This window comes from Mya arenaria, chromosome 5 (genome assembly GCF_026914265.1).
Source record: "Mya arenaria isolate MELC-2E11 chromosome 5, ASM2691426v1".
Classification (NCBI taxonomy): Eukaryota; Metazoa; Mollusca; class Bivalvia; order Myida; family Myidae; genus Mya; species Mya arenaria.
Window position 1 is genome coordinate 32,821,580 of NC_069126.1, and position 22,693 is coordinate 32,844,272.

At 35.5% G+C, this 22,693-nt stretch overlaps 3 protein-coding genes across 6 annotated transcripts; 1 reads left to right on the forward strand and 2 right to left on the reverse strand.

The window, feature by feature from the left end:
• The first annotated feature begins 1,929 nt into the window (after nt 1-1,929).
• On the forward strand, nt 1,930-7,574 carry LOC128234826 (ubiquitin-fold modifier-conjugating enzyme 1). Its single transcript, XM_052949357.1, has 5 exons — nt 1,930-2,081; nt 4,887-5,018; nt 5,404-5,480; nt 6,245-6,335; nt 6,714-7,574. The coding sequence occupies exons 1-5, from the start codon at nt 1,959-1,961 to the stop codon at nt 6,798-6,800; spliced, it is 510 nt and encodes a 169-aa protein (XP_052805317.1). The 5' UTR covers nt 1,930-1,958; the 3' UTR covers nt 6,801-7,574.
• A 916-nt stretch (nt 7,575-8,490) lies between these two features.
• On the reverse strand, nt 8,491-12,587 carry LOC128234964 (uncharacterized). Of its 3 annotated transcripts, none has more exons than XM_052949613.1 (4): nt 12,161-12,470; nt 11,829-11,875; nt 11,494-11,664; nt 8,491-9,574 (listed from the first exon to the last, which is right to left on the reverse strand). In XM_052949613.1, exons 3-4 carry the CDS (start codon nt 11,636-11,638, stop codon nt 8,814-8,816), a joined length of 906 nt encoding a protein of 301 aa, XP_052805573.1. In that variant the 5' UTR covers nt 11,639-11,664; nt 11,829-11,875; nt 12,161-12,470; the 3' UTR covers nt 8,491-8,813. The 3 variants fall into 3 exon arrangements, with proteins under 3 accessions (XP_052805573.1, XP_052805571.1, XP_052805570.1); XM_052949611.1 differs by lacking the exons at nt 8,491-9,574; nt 12,161-12,470 and adding exons at nt 9,579-10,679; nt 12,496-12,587; XM_052949610.1 differs by lacking the exon at nt 8,491-9,574 and adding an exon at nt 9,579-10,679 and having other exon boundaries at nt 12,161-12,482.
• Nucleotides 12,588-18,952: 6,365 nt separating this feature from the next.
• Nucleotides 18,953-20,727, reverse strand: LOC128235280 (uncharacterized). 2 transcript variants are annotated; one of them, XM_052950092.1, is made up of 2 exons: nt 20,317-20,727; nt 18,953-19,888 (listed from the first exon to the last, which is right to left on the reverse strand). In XM_052950092.1, exons 1-2 carry the CDS (start codon nt 20,363-20,365, stop codon nt 19,101-19,103), a joined length of 837 nt encoding a protein of 278 aa, XP_052806052.1. In that variant the 5' UTR covers nt 20,366-20,727; the 3' UTR covers nt 18,953-19,100. The 2 variants fall into 2 exon arrangements, with proteins under 2 accessions (XP_052806052.1, XP_052806051.1); XM_052950091.1 differs by having other exon boundaries at nt 20,221-20,727.
• Nucleotides 20,728-22,693: the final 1,966 nt, after the last annotated feature.

Genomic DNA, 22,693 nt, shown 5'->3' on the forward strand with positions numbered 1-22,693 from the left:
AGTTTGTGTCGCCGAACATGATCGTTATGGCAAGGGCTCAGTCATAGTATGGGCCGGAACCGGCATGCACGGGAAAACAGTCTTACACGTAATTGAAAACGGTACGTTGACGGCTGTTCGTTATTGTAACGTGATCCTGGACTTTTATGTTCGACCGTATGCAGGTGCAATCCGTCCTGATTTCATTCTCATGGTTGATAATGCGCGCCCACAAAGAGCAAACAGCACAAACCAATTTTGAAAATGCTACCATCGAGAGAATGGACTGGCCAGCTCGTTCCCTCGACATGAACCCGATCGAGCATGCCTGGGATATGCTTCAGAAAGCTGTTTCTGCTCGTCCGGTCCAGCCAACAACGGTTCCTCAGCTCAGAACAACACTTCAGGAGGAATGGGCCAGACTCCCTCAGCAACAGCTCCGGAGGCTTATCAGCAACATGCGGAGGCGATGTCCAGCTGTTATTGACGCTCGTGGACATCACACAAGCTACTAACATTGGTTTAAGAAAAGTTCAGATATTCTGTTGACTTTCCAACTTTGTTGACAACCTGATATACGCCTGCTTTTGACCCCTATCATGTTTAGGAGTCCGTTACGCTTGAACGGAATTGGTTTGGTACTGATATTTTATGACATTTGAAATCTGAAACAATGTCATTTGATAACATTTAGTGTTGATATATCGTTTTCTTGAAATACGTATGTACTTTATATTAAAAAACATGATCCGTATCAAATTTTGAGTAGCATATAACAGGTAAATCTAAACAAAAGGTAAAGGAGGAAAACAATCTATGACTGGGTGGGCTGGGCGGTTTTTTTTAATTTCGGTCCTCTCCGCACGAGAATTCGCTAGCAAAGAAAGATTCCCGGTTCATAAACCGGTTTAATTTAATTCAAAAATGCACTTTAAACTAGTGTCAAATATCGAGAACCAGTCCGCATTGATTTGATCGATAGAGGCCGAGAGTGTTCCGATTGCTTAAGCAACGGGACAACAGACCTTAAATTCAATCTCGCGAAAATAATAAAATTTATTTTTAAGCGAAATAAATTAACATATTATTGAGTCATTGGTATTTCAGTTAACTAATGCATAATGAGCTTGTCATAGTTTTGAAAAACTGGACCAATGTCACTAAGATAAAACACATGATAAAACACAATCATTCTACCACTATATGTGCGCTATAGACTACAACCTACTTTTTCAGCAAATAAAATAACTCATCAGCTTGTGAAGCTAAACCATTACGAATGTCAACATTCAAGCTCCCCTTCTCAGAAACAATGTGTGTAAGCATTGGAATTGTGCTTTACGGTTACCTGTCTATCAATTTTCTGCCATTTCTAAACACATTGACTTAGTCTTATTGTATTGTACATTATTTTGTTAACATACTTCAACTCAAGATATTAAGAGGTTTTTTATTAATAAAACTCTGTTTCTTGTATACATGTGCATATGATTTTTTGGTGGTTTTGTTCAAAATTAACATTAAAGAAATCAAATGAACCCACACCATAACAACAAAAGAGAAAAATGGTAGCAACCGCTGGTTTGTAATTTCAAATACACAATAATCAATTGTCAAACTTTTCAATCAAAAAGACCATTATCAAACGTTTCATATACTGCAGTCAAGTGGAGCATTGCTGACATTGCTGAATATTTTTTAAGATCAAAATCACTAAACTAAAAAAAATCCTATATGAAGGAATGAAATAAATATTGTTTAAAAGGCTAGACTGTTCTTTAATATTCAAACAGCACATGCTCGACACATGAAATACGACGGCAAATAGAAATATTGGCTACAGAAAAATGAAATATAATTTTCCAGAAGTAAAGGTAGGTAACTGCGTGATATTTCTTTGATGATTTGCTGCTATTTGACCATATCTTGTTAGCAATTTGCGATTTTTACGAAACGTTTTTCTCATTGCCGGAAGCAGTATGGTGGACGAAGCAACTAAAAAAAGTTTGGCTCAGATTCCTTTGCTTAAAACAAAGGCAGGACCTAGAGATGGGGAACTTTGGGTTGGAAGACTAAAGGAGGAATATCAGTCCTTAATAAAAGTATGTTTTATGTTGGAAAATGTTGTTGGCATCAATTAAAAACTACACACATATGTTGCCGGCAATCAAAACGCCACGTCAAAACAAAGTGATTTCATTACAAAATGCTGACGAAATGAACGATTTAAGAGTAACGAAGTTGTGTTTCAAGTATAAGGGGAATTTTAAGAATGTTGCCATATCCATTTTGTTGATGGAAGTGTATTGAAGTTGCACATCTTCTGATACTATAAAAAAAATTATACTGTTCCAGTGTTTTTTTTTCCACTTTAAACTTACTAATTGAAGGGAATGATGGCTGGGCCCTTTAATAAGGGAAAAATTGCGTCGTTTTGGTAAAAAGGGGAATAACACTAGCATCTTTCATATAATGTTCAACTTGTTTTCAAACCTTTTTAAACAGACTTATGGTTATATTCATGAATGGCACTTTAAAATATTGGGATCAAGACAAATCGGCCCCTTACCAAATCGGCCTACTACCAAATCGGCCCCTAAGACGTTTCGTCCCTGCCATTTCGTCCCCTTAATTAAAATGACTCGAGACGTTTCGGCCCCTTAGTGATTTTCAACAGAGACATTTCGGCCCCTTTATTTTATTTTATTTTTTATCTTGAGTATAAAGTAAAACATTGTAGGTCTTCTTATAAATGTAAATGAGATCTGTAAATAAGTTGTAAATAACATATTTAAATTTACAAATAGACAAATATGCATGAAAAACAATGATATGACTGATTTAAAAAATACCCTGATTTTTAATATAAAATGTTAGAAAATCTGAGAAATTTTATTTGTTTTAACTGTTAATTATTAATTGATCATTAAAGACTTCAAAGAAAAATTGTTGTTGAACCATGCGTTCTTTGCAAGGCAAACTGTGGGTGTGAAAAAGACATTCAAAAACGTGTGAATGAATAATTGTCTTTAATTTGTTAATGTTATTTACAGTTGATTGGTATTATTCTGTAAGTGTGAGAATTAGCGGTTGGGAAAGTCGGAACAATCCTTGTAGACGTATTTATAAGCTTGTAAACACAAAGTGTCACAATACCAACGCCTGATACCTCTGTGGAATGACAATTCGCCATAAGACCGTCTGTCTAAAAACACCTTTTAAGCCAGTATGGTTTTGCATACGTATTCAATATAAGATTAATAATAGTTTTTTTCATCCTTACCTGATTTGAATATAAATTACTGAATTTCATAAAATGTATAACTTTCTTTCCATGTGTTTGTTTTTTATTATTAAATTGTAGTTAATAAGAAGATGTACTGTATAATAGTTCTTATAAAATATCTGTTCTCTTCTGTTCATAAATCATTATCCATCAATATCCATCTTAAAAGGCATCTGGTGTTTGGTCAAGACTGATGTTAGACAATGGACATGTCATTATACATATTATTAGCAACATAGTTGTGTATAATATTTAAAGATTATTTAAAAAAAAATTTTTTAAACATTTCTTCTTCAACTCTATTTCGTTTTATAAAATTATCTCGTGAAAAAATCTTTACATGTTTTCAAGTGTACAGATATTTTCTTTAAATCTATTTCTATCTATACCTTTGTATGCATGTATACAGTATAGCTTTGTCTATTAAAATAAAAAAAAATGAAATTACATGTTTTTTTCTTATATTTAGAAATAAAAAAATAAAATAAAAATAAGGGCCGAAACGTCTCGGTAATCAGGGGCCGAAACGTCTACGTGATGGGGACGATTTGGTAAGGGGCCGAAAAGGTAACCGTTTGAACTAGGGGCCGATTTGGTAAGGGGCCGATTTGTCTGGTAGCCAAAATATTTACTTTTTCATGTGGCGAATTGGGAGGAAATTCGGTCCTACAAAGGGCCCCAAAAATAACTTTTCTGAGAGTCATGAACATTATTTAGAGACAATTGGTTTGAAAATAAATTAAGTTATGAGCTTTACAAGAGCACCATCGTCAGTATGAGGGCCTTAACATGTCAACCTTTAACCTTTAACGTGTGTAACACAATGACCCTCACTAATATTAATTCATCTCTGTTTAGGTCATCATTCCTATCTTTAGCTTCTAAGTGGTCAAAATGCCATAGCGTTTATTTCATTGGAGCTTCATTACCGTTACCGGCAGGTGTCGATTAGATATTCTGAGAATAGATGGAACAGTCAATCGGTTTAGCATATGCTAAGAATGGCCTTAAGACTTGAATAATAATTATCAAAGGACCTGCCTTTTGCTAACCTCGAATAATAATTATCAAAGGACCTGCCGTTTGCTAAACACATACTTTACTTGGTACCAGATCAATCGGCTACGGCTATGGTCAACCGCTGATGGCTATTTTAAGTACTGTCCAGAAATTAGTTTAATTACCTTGTTTACTAAAATCCTATTAAAGGGGGTTTGGTCTAGCTAAATTTTTCATCACTGAAACTATTGATTGACAAGCTCCTTTTTGTGGTGATAGCCAGTAAAACACTTTGATTAAAAAATATTGTCACATGATGTGAAATGTATCACATGATATCGTTAAACTATTAAGGGGTAGTTAGGAAACAGTTCTGAATGGTCAACTGCAATTCGGGTCAATTGGGAAGTATAAAACACTTATCCGGGGGAAAAAGGAAGATAGTATAGAGTCTGAGTCTGTCTCTGGTTAGGAGTGTGGGTTATATTCTGCAAAGTAGTTAAAATCTGAGAGAATGTAATTGGGTTTAAATCTTCAGGTATATGGACCGAGTTTAGGCAGTCTGCAAAAGCAGTGAAAAAATAATATATGCAAAAAAATGGGCTGTTTTCTTCTTTTTCAGTATGTACAGAATAACAAAGATTCAGACAATGATTGGTTTCGCTTGGAGTCAAATAAAGAGGGGACCCGTTGGTTCGGAAAGTGCTGGTATTTCCACAACCTGCTGAAGTATGAGTTTGATGTTGAATTTGATGTAAGTGTGTTTTAAATCGAAGTTTGGATTTGACCATTTAAAATGAAATGAAGAATTCATTTTTATGATCGCATGGCATAACCTATTTATAAAAAAAATTGTTCCTACTGTGAACCATGATATAAATACATCTCTCAATGTTTTCCCTTACAATAGTCACAGGACTACGGACTACTAAATTAGACAAATTAATACATTGATTTTCTTATATGTTTAATTCAATGTTTTTATTGCAAGATATATCACTTGCCATTTCTTCAAGTTGCTCAGGGAAAGTAATTCCCCGAAATAAGTTTTACTTGCCACAGACATTGGCAAGCATGATATGTTGCAGACTGATACTAATTAATATTATAAAATATACATAAACTTTAAACTTTTGCAGATTCCTGTCACCTACCCAACAACAGCGCCAGAAATAGCTTTACCAGAATTAGACGGGAAAACTGCAAAAATGTATCGGTAAGAGTAATTTTGTGTATTTTGTAGAGGTTATGCACCAGTCAATTGTAACACCCTCCCCCCCCCCAGGTCCGGGGGTATAACAGGGATAGACGGGGAAATGGGCCGTGTTTTTACCTTCCAGGTGGCCCCGCAGTGCGGGGTGAAGGCGTTGGTTTTGTGTTCGTGCCAAAAATAGCGGGCAATCTGCCCTCTCTAGGAACACTGGGGTGCGGGGGCATTTGGCGGGGATTTTACCAGCAATTCATCCCCGCAGGGTAGGGACTGGCTTGGCTGGACCGAAAGTCCCCGCTATTCCCCAGACGTTGGGGGGCCGTGGTTACAATTGACTGGTGCATTAATACATGTTACTCTTATGGAATTTAATTAATAGTTGATATTAGCCATTGAAAATGTATTCATTATAAGGTCATCAGGAAGAGTTGTGTCAAGTATGCCATATCTTTGAGAATTTTATCAGTCTTAATATGTGAACTTGGAACTACATGCTGGATATACTGTTCAGACACTAGGGTAATTTCACTTCAAGCCTTGGCCCGTACAATATCATCATAACAAACTCTTTGAGTCTTTAATATGCCAGAAAATGCACATTGAAGAATTTGAAAAACTCCAGAGGAGAACAGGTCTTCATATTTACACCCCTGATTCAATGCTCTTGAAGTATTTTTCTCAAGTATGTCAAACTTGTTAATGTATCATTATTTTATGGTGCTCAGGTATTGAATTATCCCATGTAATTTTGAACTTCTGCTGTTTTCCAGGGGAGGAAAGATCTGCCTGACGGACCACTTTAAGCCTCTTTGGGCAAGAAATGTTCCCAAGTTTGGAATTGCCCATGCTATGTCTCTTGGGGTAAATGTTTGTGTTACAAAAATATAGACTTTTTAGTCAGAGGTCTACCATGTTGTAACAGTTACCTAGTGATCTAAAAAATAATAAATTAACAGGCAAATTCTGGTGATATCTTATTTAAACTGACGCAGTCTGATTTACTCTGCACTATACATTGATAGCAAATAACATTGGACAAAACTGAAGTTCAATTGATTTATCCTTTGATTAAGCTAAATTTATTATAATTAGATTCAGGAAGTATCTATATATATCACTGGTTGAAATAAGCACTACATTCACTGATAATTGTACTATTTGCACTATTGTAAAAATTTAAACTCATTCAATAAAAAGTAAAATTAGATTAATATCATTATTTAATTTATTTATTTTCAGCTTGGGCCATGGTTGGCTGTAGAAATTCCAGATCTTGTTGATAAAGGAATCATCACCCACAAGGCAAAAGAGGAAGCAGCAGCATGATGATAGTGCCCCTAGAACTGTGATTTTCAAATGTTATAGATGCATCAGATGTTGTATTCTATCAAATAGCCTTTTTGGCAGATCAGATTTGGTGCAATCAACCAAGAAATATATAAAGTGTTCGTTCTATGTGTACTGAACAACGAATTAGGTCTGCATTAGCCATGTGCAATCCAGTGCCTATTTAATTGTTTAGTAGACAAACAATGAATACATACTTTCTTAGTGTTAACGCAAATGTCTCTATTTTAGCCTTTATACATGAGCACACTTCCATAAAACATACTTAAATAAACTAATTAGTGACTAAATGGAAATTAAGGCATCGCTTTTGTCAGGAGCATCCAGAATTATTAAATCAGCATCAAACGGAGATCCCATGATTGGTAAGAAGGTTTATGCAAACACTTCAGTGCATTCAGCTCTGAGATTGTTGATGATACTGTTCAGCTTACTAAACATTCAGATAATAATTAGTTAAAATTGACATATAACTATGTCCAGATAAATCTTTTAGATCATCTCTTACTTCTTGTTAAATTAAAAAAAAATATATGTTGATTTGTATCTCTACAGATAGTTGTACCATGTTCGGTTAAGTGTTCAGAAGTGATTTTTAAATCATGTCTGTAATATCATCGTGAAAAAATATTTTTAAGAAGTTGTTTTGTCTACTGGATTAGCTTAAAACCTCTTTGACTGATTTTATATGTTTATTTAATTTGAACTAATCTATTTCTGTTACTTTTCTGAAAAAATAAACAAACCAAATGGTGAAGGATGTTTCTTAACACTCTGTCATGAATCATCTATTATTTGAACAACATCTGAATATGGAGAAAAATAATATAATTGACTTGAACAAGATGAAAGAGGTAATGATTTGAAAATATGTCCTCCATTAGTGAGAAGAAAATGCAAGAAGAGTCAGCTGAAATAATTTTGACTGTTCACAGGAATTTGTCTGTCCGTCTGTTTGTCCATTAATTTGTCCATTAATCCTATAACATTGTTAATGTTCATGGGCTTTTAATTAATATTCACAAAATTGTGGAACATGATTAGGTAAGTCACACATAGAAGTTTTGATCTCGGCACAAAGGCAATAGGGGTTTCAAAGCATTGAACCTATAAAAAAAGATTTTAATTAAACTTGACATAGTTTTATGGCACTATTTCAATATAGGGTCAAAGACAATTAAATAGGGATATTATTAGAATAATAGAAACAACTTGGTTACAACTCGAGGGATTTTATTATTAACGTTATTTATATGGTACTAAAGCAAGGCCAAGTAAGGTTAAGGCTCAAAGCAACAACTTTTAATCTGAGACATGGCTTGGCAGCTATGAATAGGTTTTAATCAAACTTCAATGTATTGTTTAGTAGAGCTCTATTGAATGAGGTGTCGTCAGTTCAAATGTCATGGTTACACTTAAAAGTTTATGCAACATTATATGCATTAACTAGCAATGTTTGCTATCCCAACATTGATCAATTATGATATACGCACGGATATGATATCTATCTGACTAAACACGATTCGGGATATTTGTCACGGGTTTGTGACAGTTCTACCCATGACTTTTCTCATTGTCCGTGCCAGCTATTATTGGCTTGATGTTATGGATACAAACACATGACAAACCATTTCAGCTTTGGAAAGTGTGACCTATCAATTGAACTTTAATACATACACACGGAAGCAACTCAGACAGCCATTTGATCTGCATATGCCAATTTAAAGTACACGGTTCATGTCAATGTTTCTTGAGTTTAACAAGAGAAGACATTTAGCATTTCACATTTTTTCACAATTTAATTACTAGATATACAGTTGATTTTATTTTCTTAGATTAATGATGATATCAAATAATGCGTCGAATACTTTTTGTTCTTTATATATTCTAAAAACTAGAAAAAAACAGATACTACATCAAAAAATGTAAAAGCAATCGGAATACAAATGTAAGTCTTTCATGCGTCGAGGATACTCCTTGCTAAACTACACTCTACAATTTTGCACTGAACTGGAGTGATTTGTACTGGAAGCGGACAACCACCGAAACTTTCTCATTTTTTGTGAACACAAAATGAAGCACGAACGGGTTTTCTTGATCTTGCCAAGTGAGTATTTCGAAAACATCGCTGACAACGCCTTCCCCTAAATACTTAATTTCAAACACATCCATCGGGTATTTTCCGATGTTTTCTGAGAAACCAGAGTAATGTCCCTTTAACGCAGCTTCCGTTCCTGCGTCTGTGCACCATTTGATGTAAATAGAGTTGTTAACGTGACCATTGAAATCAATGTCACTAAACGCTGCTTGAATTTCAAACTTGTAAGCGTCTAATGGAATGCTTGGTCTGGCAAGTCTTGGAGATGGGGGGCCAAAATGTTGGTTTTCTTTAAGTTTATTGAACCAATCAGGGAACGTTGCCGGTCTTCTCGTCTTAAAATCGACGTAAACAAATGTAAGTAAAGCTTTTGCAAGAAAATCCCCAGTTTCGTGCTCCCTTACAATTATTTCAAAACTGAATGCTGATGTTCCGGCATAGAACACCTTCAGATGAGCATGCATAAGGTAGTTGGTACCCCAATGGGTTTGAGCTTTCAATTTGTTGCCCTTGTCTGACAAATGATACGATGTTTCCGCGTTGAAAATAGAATGACCGACGTCCTTAAGCCTGTTGTAGTGGCAAAATCCATTCGGTAGAACAACATATCGTATTGACTCAAACAGTTTTGCCAATGACCAGAGATTCATCTTGCCTGAAACGACATAAAAATGATTTTCATTTGGTATTGAGCGGGATTTACACGTTATTAAAAGGACCTTTGAAGGATAGTTCGTAGCGGATGAATCTAGTCAGTGGCAAATCCGTAAGCACTATTTGTTTATACATGTACATTAAGCCCATTGGTGTCACGAAATGGTTTTCTACGACCACCACCACACCACACCACACCACAATTCTGTAAAAAAAAATGAATACGTGACTCCTCATGTCGTTCAAATATATGTGTTACAAATGTATCACAGTTTCTTTTCTTTCCTCGTGGAAACATCTAATTCTAGTACTTAATTATAACTTTGAAACCAAATGTGGTGAAACAGCAATTGGTGGTATGTCATGAAAATCTATGCGCATCGTAAAGATGACTTTTGCGTTCACTTGTATTGCACAAATGAGTTTCCGACTATCCAGGTCATCCTCCCAAACATTGACCACTGCGATGTCATTGGCCAACGCCTCACCAATGTAATGGGTATCCATTGTTTTAATACAATATCGTTCTATGTGTTTGTTGTAATTTTTCAAGTTGCCAGCTAGAGCCGCTGCTGACCAAGCATCGGAACACCATCTCAAGTATGTCGCCTGGTTAATATGGAAGTTTGAATCGCAGTCGCTCTGTAGAGTTTTGACCTTGTACTTGAAGGCTGTTGTTGGGATTACCAAAGGGTCAGACTTCTGAAGTTTCTTTGGGTTAGCTACTAACTTCAAATGATCTTCTATTCCCTTTGACACCCATTCAGGGATAGGAATCGGCTTCCTAGTTTTCCTGCTTACATGAACGGATTTTGAGACCAATTTCACTAACAACCTTTCAGTTACGTAATCTCGCCATTCAATGGCTGAAGTGAATGACGTCCTGCCAACATCGGAGATATAGAACGAGAATCGCATTGGCATGTCCATGCCGAACGATTTCTCATAAGAAAAATTGGAATGGTACTGCTGTGTCACCTCAAATGAATGGGTTGCGAGAAATATTGTTGATTCCCTGGAGAATAGCATTGGTCCTATAAAATTACGCAGACACAAAGCCCGCACGGATTCCAGTATTTTTGCAAAATTCCACAATCCTATTTTACCTGTGAGAGTAAAAATTTAGCGTAATAGTATATGTTATTCGTGTATTGGTCAATAAAGTGTCTGGGCTGGTATTCATAAAACATGTTAAGGCTATTCATAACGTAAGGCCAGTTCTTAAGTGAAGTTTCTCACTGATTATATCATAAAATAACTTATTATTATAATTATGAAATACTTTATTTTCATTGATTTTTTGATAATGTCAATTTATATATTAAAACACTAATACTTTTGTTAAGACATTATGGAAGCTGGTTCGGCCCTGTACGTTCTATGTCCATGTGATTTTTTTTCTGGGATGAGGAATCACATGACTTAAAGGGGTACTCACATTGGTCACCACTATTCACAACCAAGTTAGTGACGTTAATTTCTAAAAAACTTTTGTTGACAGAAAGGATCTGAAAACCTATAAAAGACTATGCTATTTTCTGCTTTTTTGCTTGTACTTTAATCATGCAATCCTTGGTCAAAACTAACGGAATTTTGGAGAACGATGCAACGCTGAAAATTTGGGCAAGGATTGCATCATTAAATACAAACAAATCTAAAATATTTCATACGTATAGAAGCAAAAAATAGCATAGTCTTTAATAGGCTAGTAAGTATTTTCATATATTTTCTTTCAATTTTTTTCTATAGAAATTATCGTCACTTACATTTTTTGTTTACATCGGATGTGACCCTGTGGAGACCCAGGTGAGTCATATATAATTATACAGGGTTAATATCGGTGATATAACTTTACTTGTACATAACATGTTATATTTGCGAGAATAAATACTGTTTTAAAACAAATAACCGAATACGTACCTCCAATCTTCTGGTCAAAGTCTGTATACGTTAAACCCGGAAGCAGTAGCTCTGCAGCAAAACCATCGTCGCTGATGCGGTACTTAATGAGTCTACCAGGTTGTATGGTCCGTAGGTCGGGTAGGCCGGAGAATTTGGAGTCCATCTTTAGTCACTTGTAAGGTCTCAATGCTGAAATAAAACATATTAAATGTAGAAATGGATGTGAGAAAGCGCATGTGTTTTGTGAAGAGACTTACTATACAAACTGAACATTATGGATATGCTATAATATTTAAACAAAGCACAGAGACTTGAATGTATGATGCAGACCCTAACAGCTGTCCCTGACTTACTTTAAATAGTTGCCTGTGGCCTCAGATGGTTAAAATCAGTCTTGATCCTGAAAATGAAAAAAAAACAACATATTCTATGGCTGCTTATCACGTCATGGGACACAATACAACTATTACTCATGATTTTTCGACGATTTTTCAACATTCTATAAAATCGAACAAAATCCAATATATAATTGACAATTGTAAATAAAAAACACCTTATATTTGTCATAAATCTATACAAAAATGACAAAGTAACTGTTATCTTACCGCGACTAACTTACCTTTAATATAAACCATACATATATATACTAACTACAAACACGAATAGCAGTAATCACAACACCTACCTTTACGTGGATCTAAATGTGTGTAATATTTAACTCAAACATCCATTTCAAACCGCAGGTCAAAATGTAGTACGCACACGGTCACTATAGAGTTTATAATGAAGAACGATCTAAATTTAATCTTTGAGTGTACAATCCATGACAATACTAGGAGAACTAAATTGAACCCAATGTTTAATAAATACAGAGTAACGCGAAATAAATAAAATGGCTATAATTATGATCAAGTATAAGACCAATAATTTGGTCTGAAATATTACATTATTTCAGCAGTAAATTACGTTCGTCCGGATACAGTTTCTAAACGTACCACATAAATAGTTTAAACTACTCACTTCATTCACTTTATACCACGCGGCGGACGATTAATGACGGATATTATAACCTGATTTAAGTAAAAGACACATGAGTTGGCACTCGATTCTCACAATGGACAGCGACATACTGACATATCTACTGGGATTATTCAATGGATATATTGATACACAGCTTTGCGTATTAACTTCTTTTTTTCTAAAGTTTTAGTATACTATTATTAGTATGAAATAGAAAAGTAGTTCGTTCATATGTATGTTATTGTAACGATACAACAATGTCAAATGCATCTACGTATTTGTATTTGGCTGGTATTAGCGTACTCTGCACAACAATAGATAATGAAATGGTAAGGGCAGGTAACCCAGGCAAGTATTTGTATCAGTAAAACTACTATTACGCCAGAAGCAATCAGATGTTGCTAAACGAGTTCTCAGTATAGAACTCGGCGTTTAAATATTTTACGGAAAATGCATAATGAAATACACTAGGGCTCGCAATCGACAAATAATATATGTTATAATGATTAGTTGGTCCCATATTGTAGGATGGTCAAATATGTAGCATACGTAAGTATTTGCCACTTTACATCCCGTAGCATTTCCTTATAACCCTAGCGTTCAATATTCCAAAAAGCATATACTAGTTAGATCCTCACATGAACAATCTCATGCATGAGTCGGGATATTCAGTGGACTTCTGACTGCCAGTAACCTTGGTGAGATATATCTTCGTGACGAATCGTTCGTCTTTTAGCATTGCCATTATGTCTTCAATAAATCCCACTATTTCTGTATCCAAGTCCATGACGGAATTCAACTGCTTATACCCGACACTAAAATATTTCTTTCTTTCTCTTTTACGTACAAGGTACACTGGGGAGTTGGACTCCAACTTTTCTTTTCCGGCCTTTTTCTATGATGACCCTAATCTGCAACAAATTTTGCACATCTTTCTCAATGCCAACCTTCTTGGCATATGTCATGGTATATTGATTAATCTTACTGGTTCTATGGCAATGAGCTCTATAATTCAGCATATAGTCCTTTAGTCCTATAATGTTGATTATTCTCTAGGTTCGCACTGGCTGGTACTTTCGATCGTATGGTTTAAAACTATTTCAACAAGTCTCCTTCTTGTTGTTTTTTCTACTCTTTTGTACAACCTGTAAGGCTTTATGTATAATAACAAGTACTTATCTCCCCCGTCCTTTGACTCGTTAAAGCTTTTCATCATTGACTCGTTAAAGCTTTTCATCATCCTCTGCGCACTTTTATTCAACTACAATGACTGATACAATTCAGCTTAATCCTGTCTCATATTTCGTCTGTAGATTGATATAATACAACACATTGTTGTTTCTCCGATCTTCACTTCTCCATCCGTCGGCACCACTGAAACTGCCAATGACTTTGTTGTTGTGTTCTTCCTTGTCTGTTGTAATGGTGTTTCTTTCTTCCAATCTGTTGTGGAGGTTAATAACGTATTTGTACATAGTTCATACGTACAATGTATGCATCGCCCTCTTACTGTCTGTAAAGATATTCTGATGGTGAGAAGCATGTGCTTGCTTGTGTGACATCACGCAGTTTACGGTACACAAACGACATTGCGGACAAATATGTCTGTCACAGTAATTTGGCTTATCCTGGCATATTTTTAGCAAGCCTTGCAGTACGCCATTCATCTGCTCGCAAAACCCATTGCACTTAACTTCGTATGGTCAGGGGCATTATTGAAACCGTTTGAATTTTATGCCAGCATACTTGAGAGCCGTGGAAATGTGAAGGTCTTGGTTTCTCTAAATGTTATTTGAGGTGAAAGCGGGACAGGTATCCCCTGCCATTGTTTGTGTTTGAAGAACACAATTATGAACCGTGTTCAAGCATTCTAAACGCCAATCCAAATTTAACGAATAAAACGTTGTTTGTGTATATAACTCATTAGTGTTTAGTTTTAAGTCCCCAGTAGGAGATATAAGCACATGGCTTATATGAGGAACCAAAACTGATTTATACACCCGAGCGTATTTGCGCATGCCTAGGTACGCCCCTGATAGTGTCGTGAATATCTGCCACACAGATACTAGCCAAAAGACTTCACGATGGAGGTAAATCGGATCCCCATGACGCTCAAAACTATGGATTCTGTCAACCAATGATTCGGCAACTGGTCCCGTCTCTATGCGGAGCAATGCAACGGGGTCTGGATATTTCATTGTATATTGGACAACAGTATCTGTTCATTAGGAAGATTTCAGCGAGATAAAAACGTATTTGTTATTGTCATTTTTGTGAAAGACGATGCCTATGGTTATTATTCCCTTGCAGTTTTTGACGCGGTTGAGATGCTACCTTCGTCAGGCTAAAATATTCTGCTCCTGCAGACGCGTCATTTTGTCTAATGACGTTTGCATTAAAGTGCCTGCTGTATAGAACAGGTCTTTACTCAACATTCTATATACCCCAGGACTGACAGACTCTTATATGGTTAATCTATTTTGGACATATATATTTACAAACAAGTAATGGCCTAATATCAACATATTCGCAGTCAGTTTAACGAAAATAAATGATATTGTTGACATGTAGTCATCTTTACACTACTTTTCAGTAATGTTTCCAAATCGCTATGTGCAGCTTGCTGACAATTCGGCTTTTATGGAAACCAAATCACGTGCAACTATATAATAAACGATTAGTTGGTGTGCCTTCAAAATGGTTACAGTGTTTAAACGGTCAAGGTTTGCAACAAGTCTTACTTTGATGCAATAAGCGGCATAATAAGTTATAGTTTCATCGTATAGGATGATTTAGATGTAACAGAGGGTTATAAAATTAAATAAATATATATATTGTTCATGTCCACACAACTAATGTACCCACTTTGTTTGAATTCCATCAACCTACAGTCGTATCACTCCGCCATCTATCGGCTATTTTAGTACGCTCGGAATCTGGTCGGTACGTTACGGGTTTTACTCGGAACTGTAAACTACCTTTTTGGGACGGGTAATCCTTAGTTTTATTACTTATTTTAAGAAGTCTTCTTGCAGTTCTAACTTTCGGTGTGACACTCTTCTTAACATATCATAGCTTAGTTTGTATTACCAAAGTTTTTGCAGTGAATGTACAGGTCAACGATAACTGGAGTTTTGACAACCTCAGGACTATCTTTTGGGCATGATGGGCACATTTCATTATCAGCTTTGTTTCTGACCATTTTACAACTTTGACGGGTATATATTTATATATATATATTAGTTCATTTTACAGCGCTCTTTGTGGTACTGCAATAAATACTATTTCACTATATAGTCGTTTTGCTCGTTTAGTGTTATACTTAACGCCCCTACTGGCCCGCTCCTCTTTATGAAATCGGCTGCAAAACCTTTAAGTATGGAACATCATGCACCTGGGCATTTCATAGTTTATGGAAATAATATCTTTAACATGGAACAATGCATATCCCCCTCTTCAGGTCACGTGAGACTTGTCAACCATACCCTGCAGTAAATTCAGTACTTTGATTATCAGTAAAATATGTTCACTGTCTCCATCAATCGGAACCCCTCCGGCGGCCAGTATAAAACAGAATCTCGAAGTTTAACGGAGATGGCCGAGTTATTACGATTGCCTCTCCATATGTTCGCTTCACTTTATCATTGAAATGTTTTAACAGTGTTAAGTAATGCTTATTTTTAATGCCTAAGGCCACAACAAATTGATCATTTGTTCTTCGGATTTGCCGCAACTAATATTCGAAAAACGAAAAAAAAAGAATTTTTTTGCGCCCGCACATACTTTTTGGCCGCGCATATTATTTTTTTGTTTACTTCTGAATTTCCTCTACTTCCTGAAGTTCTTTAAATAAAATTTAAACCTGCAACGTCGACTTCGCCTTTTTTTGAAAGTATTTCTATGCTTTACATTCTTTGCGAGCAAAATTTCATCGTGTCAGGACAAAATCAGGTCCGGGTAACCGCAAAACAGCCGATATTTGTTGACAGTCTTTTTTGTCGGGAATGTTTTGCAGGACGCACCGTTGTTATTCATTTCCGGTATTATTCAGGTAACCTTCAGTTATCGTAATGTAAAATACACGCTTTAAATGAAAATCAGTGTCATAGTCAATGGATTATAGTCTTCAGTAAACAACAACAGTTTCACAGCGCCGAAGGCAATAATTATTTATGTGTGTTTTAGTAATTCATTGTTTTGTACTCAAAATTTAGTGTTAAATAATAACTAAATCGGATTTTAAAATAACACAGTTAAACAAAAACAACTATGAAACTAACAAATGCCTAGCTACACCTAGCTGCTCAGGCAAGCCATAATGCAACTTTATGTTGTAAGGTTAAAACAATTCTGTCGAGTGTCAAATATTGAGCAACACAGTTTAAAAAGCTAAACTCCAAGTAATTTATTTTTAACTATCAAATATCAGAGAACTTTCACATCTCAGTTACAATAATCAAGTTTTAAATTGAAAAACCTATATGAAAAATGTGAGTGGCCCACAGGGAAACCACGCACTACCTTAACAGAGTCCAAGAATGTAAAAATGGTGAAGGTACCGTCAGAGGACAGATAACTTACTGAAACTAGTTCAGTCGGTCTTTAAGTAGAAAGAAAAACCAATCCAAGTATGGTTTATAAAATGTGAATATTAATACAAGTAGCACAGTTTAATTTGGTTAAAAAATCAACCAAAAGACAAAGCTAAACAACTTTATAAAAAGCTCATTCTAAAATGCATTTCTCAGTTTTCATATACTCATAATTGTTATAAACAGATAAAAATAGTAGGACTTGTAAATGTGTTAAAATATCCCCCTCCCCCCATCCAGGGTCCGGGGATATACCAGGGTTAGCCGGGTGAATGTGGTGGATTTACCCGGGGTTGGCTGGACTGAAAGTTCAGTAAAGTGGCCTGTGATTAAAGTGGCCTGTTTCTTACGGGCATTAAAGCTATGGAGGCCGTCATGATATTTTTTTTCAAGACACGGACCTTAAACCGCAGGTTCATGGCAAAGGCGAGGTCTTGAAAGGAAAACGTCTTTATTCCACCACCTGCTCTTATATAATGACCGGTGCAACATTTGCAGATTTGTTTGGTGCTGCTTGAAGTTTGAAGTTGCAATGTCAAAGTCACTACAATTTTATCATGTGCTTTAAGAGGTTCAAATTTAGACCTGACCCAATATTTCGAAATGCTCAAATGTTGAATTACTCTGGCAAGTCTAAAATGTTTTTTGTGATAGTAAGTTACGGAATGAATACAAAAGTTTTGGTCTTCGAATAACTGCACGTTAACTATGAGGAATGTTGTCTTTACAATATATCCACGTTTAAATTGAACTTAATAGTTAAGCACTGGATCTTATTGCCATTTGTTAAATATTGAGATAGATTATCATGTGATACAATCAAAACCTTTTCATTCATAACTGAGAACCTATGTTTGCAATTAAAAAGCATTTCTTGATTGTATGATAAATTTGGTAAGAAATAAAAAAAATAAAAAAAATTTTTTTTCGCTTTGCGCTCGCCTCTGAAATGCCTTAAATAATTTTTAAAAAAAAAGTAGTTTCTTTTTTCGCTCGCTCGCTCCCACTTTTTTTTGGCAAAATCCGTAGAACAAATGATCAATTTGTTGTGTGGCCTAATGAATGTGTATACTTTTTCGACAACGTTCATCTTCTTCACAGTAAGTTATAATATTGATTTTTGTAGAAATGCTTTTATACAGATTTCTGCCTGCCGTTCACGAAAACTGTGTGCAAAACTAATTAACATTTAAGTGACACTCACTACAAACACAAGTGTATTTAAACATTAATTGTGACTTATAAACCTTTAACTTCTTACTAAATAATGCATTTATGGAAATTATTAATTACTGATAAGAATATAGTAACCGTGTATTTAATGACAGAAAGCGCAAAAAGTATAAAATAATTAATTGGTGAATGCTTAAAGATTTACTGTAGTCTACTATAGTCTTATAAGGTGGAAATACTGTGTTTTCTGCTCATTTCTTTCAAATCAAACTCGGTATCCTTCATAAGAACCATTATTTTCGACATTTGTTCATCCCTTTAGGAAAATCAAAACAATATTATTTATTGTGGTAAATCTTATTTGGGAGTAATCTTTAAAATACAACAAAAAGACAAATGATTGTATTGAAAACCTAAGCCTACAGTTTAACGCAGTTAAATAATATTTTGATACCCCCCCCTCCCCCGCCGCCCCCAGCGCAACGCCCCCACCCCACCCGATGAGATGAAAACACATTCGTTTCCTTTTGTTTTTATTCGCATGTAACATAAGGGTAAATGTCGCTTACATTCTAAAAAATAATTCAGCACGTGATTAGTTTAAACAGCGCAAATACTGTCTAATAAATATAAGCGAAAGAAAAATCAATTATTTCCCGTCAGCTAACCCAGTGCAGTAAGAAACGTAAAACTTAAACATATTTTTTATTAATTTTGAAATGTACATAAGCAGTTTCTCAATACAGTAAAATTTGATATAAACAATATAATATGTACTTTACAATACATGTCAGTTGGTAGATTTATAAATATACGAACAGTCACATTTACAACAATCAATTACAGCATTGACTCTAAATGGGGAGACACATCAACTGGAAGAGAATCATACATATCCACGTGCATAAAAAATACTACTTTTTCACATACTAGAACAGCAAACATAAGCTGTTTCCCGCTCTTCCCACCTTCCCAAACGTTGACGGTGACAATATTGTTAGCATGGGCTTCTCCCAAATAATGCACCACTATGTCTTTCATTTGGTATCGTTCTATGTGTTTGGTGTAATTTTTGAAGTGTCCTCTAATAGCGCCCAAAGAAGCTGCATCTGAGCACCATGACACATAACTGGCTTGATTTATATGGTCGTTGGAATCACATTCGCTGTGTAGAGCTTTCAACGTGTGTTTGAATGCATTGTCTGGTATAACAACCGGGTCAGGTTTTTCAAGGACTGTGTTATCCTTGATACACTGCCGATGCTCGTTTAATCCGTGCATATCTGGAATAGGTTTCGGTTTCCTTGTTGTTTTATTAACGAGGACAGCTTTTGTCGATGATTTAACAATCAATTCTCCAGTTTTGTTGTCTATCCACTCGTGTGTTACAGTATAAGAAGTGTTTCCTATGTGGGAAACGTAATAATAGAAGCGAAGCGGAGTAGCTACACCACAGCAGGCTTCGTACAGAAACCGCTTTTGGTAGAAAAGAGGTTTGAATTCTATTCTGCGCGTCGCTACGAAAAGAGTCGTATCCTTTGTGATGTATGTTGGAGCGAAAAAGTTACCAATGACGACAGAACCCACGCATTCTAATAGCTTTGCTAGACACCACAATGAAAGTTTTCCTAAAATATAAAAGACAATTACATCAAGTGTTATTATTCATCAGCGTCATTATGCAAATTGTGTGCAGTAACGTATATTAACAAAGAAGCAAATATGGTGTGTATTATTGCTAAAACAAATTTACAACATGGTCGAGTAATATTGTGACAAAATTTCACCAGAGAGAGAGAGAGAGAGAGAGAGAGAGAGACCATGCTTTTTCTGGTCACATACTTTTTTGAAAAAATCAGCTCACTAGTAATATTAAACGCTGACATCTAAATAAAATGTTTTCCTATTTTTGCAAAGTTATTGTGAAAGAATATCATTGAAAATTAAGCAATACACGAACCACCTATTTTCTTGTCAAAGTCTGTATACGAGAACCCCGGAAGTAACACTTCTGCAGCAAACCGGTCAACGCTAACACGATACTTAATGAGTCTACCTGGCTGAATACTTCCTATGTCTGGGTAACCAGAGAACTTTGTATCCATTGTTTTAAGTGTCTTTCTGTTTCCGCAGTCAGTTGACTTCTTTACACTTCATGCACATGTACGTAGTTGGTTAACCTCCGAAAGTATGTCAGTACTTTGGTATTCAATTTTAAACTTGTATCAACTCAGTATAAATATCCACCAGATATCAAATAGTTATGACCCATGATGGACATATTCAAAGACACGAGTTAAAATGTTAACGAGTCTAGTTCACATTCTCGTACGATCTTATCCAAAGATAAACATAGTTCACATTCTAGGACAATCTGATCCAAAGATAAACACTTGTATGCGGTAAGTCCATTTACATGTTTAAGTTAAAGGCTAGTAGTTCAACTTATATGGTCACTATTTCATTTATTTGTTATTGATATTACGACGGTGCCCAGCTAGGACCTCCGGTGAGCAGAGACAAAAACGAGATTTCAGGCCTGGAGCATGCTCATTAAAGTCATACTAAATCAGTTCAACTAGCAAAAATTATATTTTACACACACTTCAACATGTATATCATCAATATAATACATTGCCTTAAACATAAAATAAGATTTGACATTCTTCACTTGTTTCATATTACAGTATAGGGTACTTTTGAATTTTGTCAAATCTCATTTTATGTTGATGATATACATGTTCAAATGTGTGTAAAATATTATTGTGGCTAGTTGAAATGATTTATTATGACTTTTATGAGCCTTTGTCATCAAGCCATTAAAGGTACAAAGCCACTTTCTTAGACGAATATACGGGTTATGCAAATACCCTAAGGAAAGGTAATTATCCCAAACAACCTTTGCAAACTCGTATCTTAAAGTAAGCTGGAACATGGTATCTACACTAGCAACAATTTCTACTTAATACACATGAACGGGGCATTGGAAGGTTAGGAGCATTGAATATAATCGTGGCTTTGCTCCACCCAAATACCCCAAATGAATTCCAAATCATGCGCAAAATCTATAGTCTGTCATACGACTTCACAAATACAGAAAGCTGGAGTGTGACAGTGATCGATTGAGCGCAATTAACGCGGAACTGCTCAGGTAGCTCAGTGGCAGGGCGTACGCCTCGGAGCGGAAGGTCGTGGGTCGCAAACCCTGGTCACGTCAAACCGATATACGTCAAAATATGGTACCTGTATATCCATTGCCTATCGCTCGGCATCTAAGCGTAATACTGGGAAAAGGGTGTACTCGGTACTGGTTCAACCCATGAAAGTTGTATCACGACGATAAAGAACAAAGAATTCTCTTCACAAATAGCTAGGGTTTCGCATCCGGATCTCATGTTAATATCAGGATTTGACTGGAAATTACAGTCATTTCTATCTCATGTCACTTATGGCATTTATACACCATTAAAGTTGTGATGGCGTCACGGCGGTGTCAAGCCATAATGAAGGCAAGAGGCGAGGGGAGAACTGGATATTATCAAATAATTAAACGCAGACTTCTAAGGGGCGGGCTAATACACCCACAAAGAATACATACATGTACAGTTTGCATTCGTTTCTTGTGACTTATTGTCCGACATGGCTTTTGGGACAATACAAACTGACTGTCTCTTCGTTTCAAAAAGGCATTATGGTCGTGCTTTTATTGGCTTATTGATGATTACGCTTTGAAATGTTTATATGCAAACAGAAGTATATTCGCTACATTATCGGTATATTCCGAGTTAGTCCTGTGGACATAAACGGTGATTGGAAATCCATAACATACAATGTTTTACAGATCCGCGTAGCTCAGTGGTTGTATGCATAATAAAAAAGGATGCAAATCCGAATCCGGCAAAGATCATTTTTTGTTACGCTATTTTTTTAACGATATAAAACCATATTGTTTTCTTATATAATATCCATGCGTGATTAAATTGATTTAGACAAAGGTGAAAAAAGCCATTTCATTTTTGAATTTTAATAGGCTTTGACACTTGGATGTTTCCAAAAAAATCACCATTCATGGACTTGACTGAGAGGAAAACTAAACATGGATATCAGTAGTGGTTTATGGTTTATAGATTTTGTCTACCTAATAGTATTTGCTTTAATGAAAAATCGGCAATTACTAAATATTTGATTTAAGCAAAACGGTAATACGTTTAATAGGCTAATATAGTGCAATTAGTGTTTACCAACACAACAGAGGGATTTATTTGAAGAGATATGTCAATTACCACTACTTCTTGTTGCTTTATGAACATTAACAACCTGTTTTACATACATTATGTATCTGCCTAATTATTTAGTGCACACTATTTCAATACTTAAAATATGCTACCCTTCTGTTTATTAAACATCAATTTTGATCATGTTCCGGTTATACG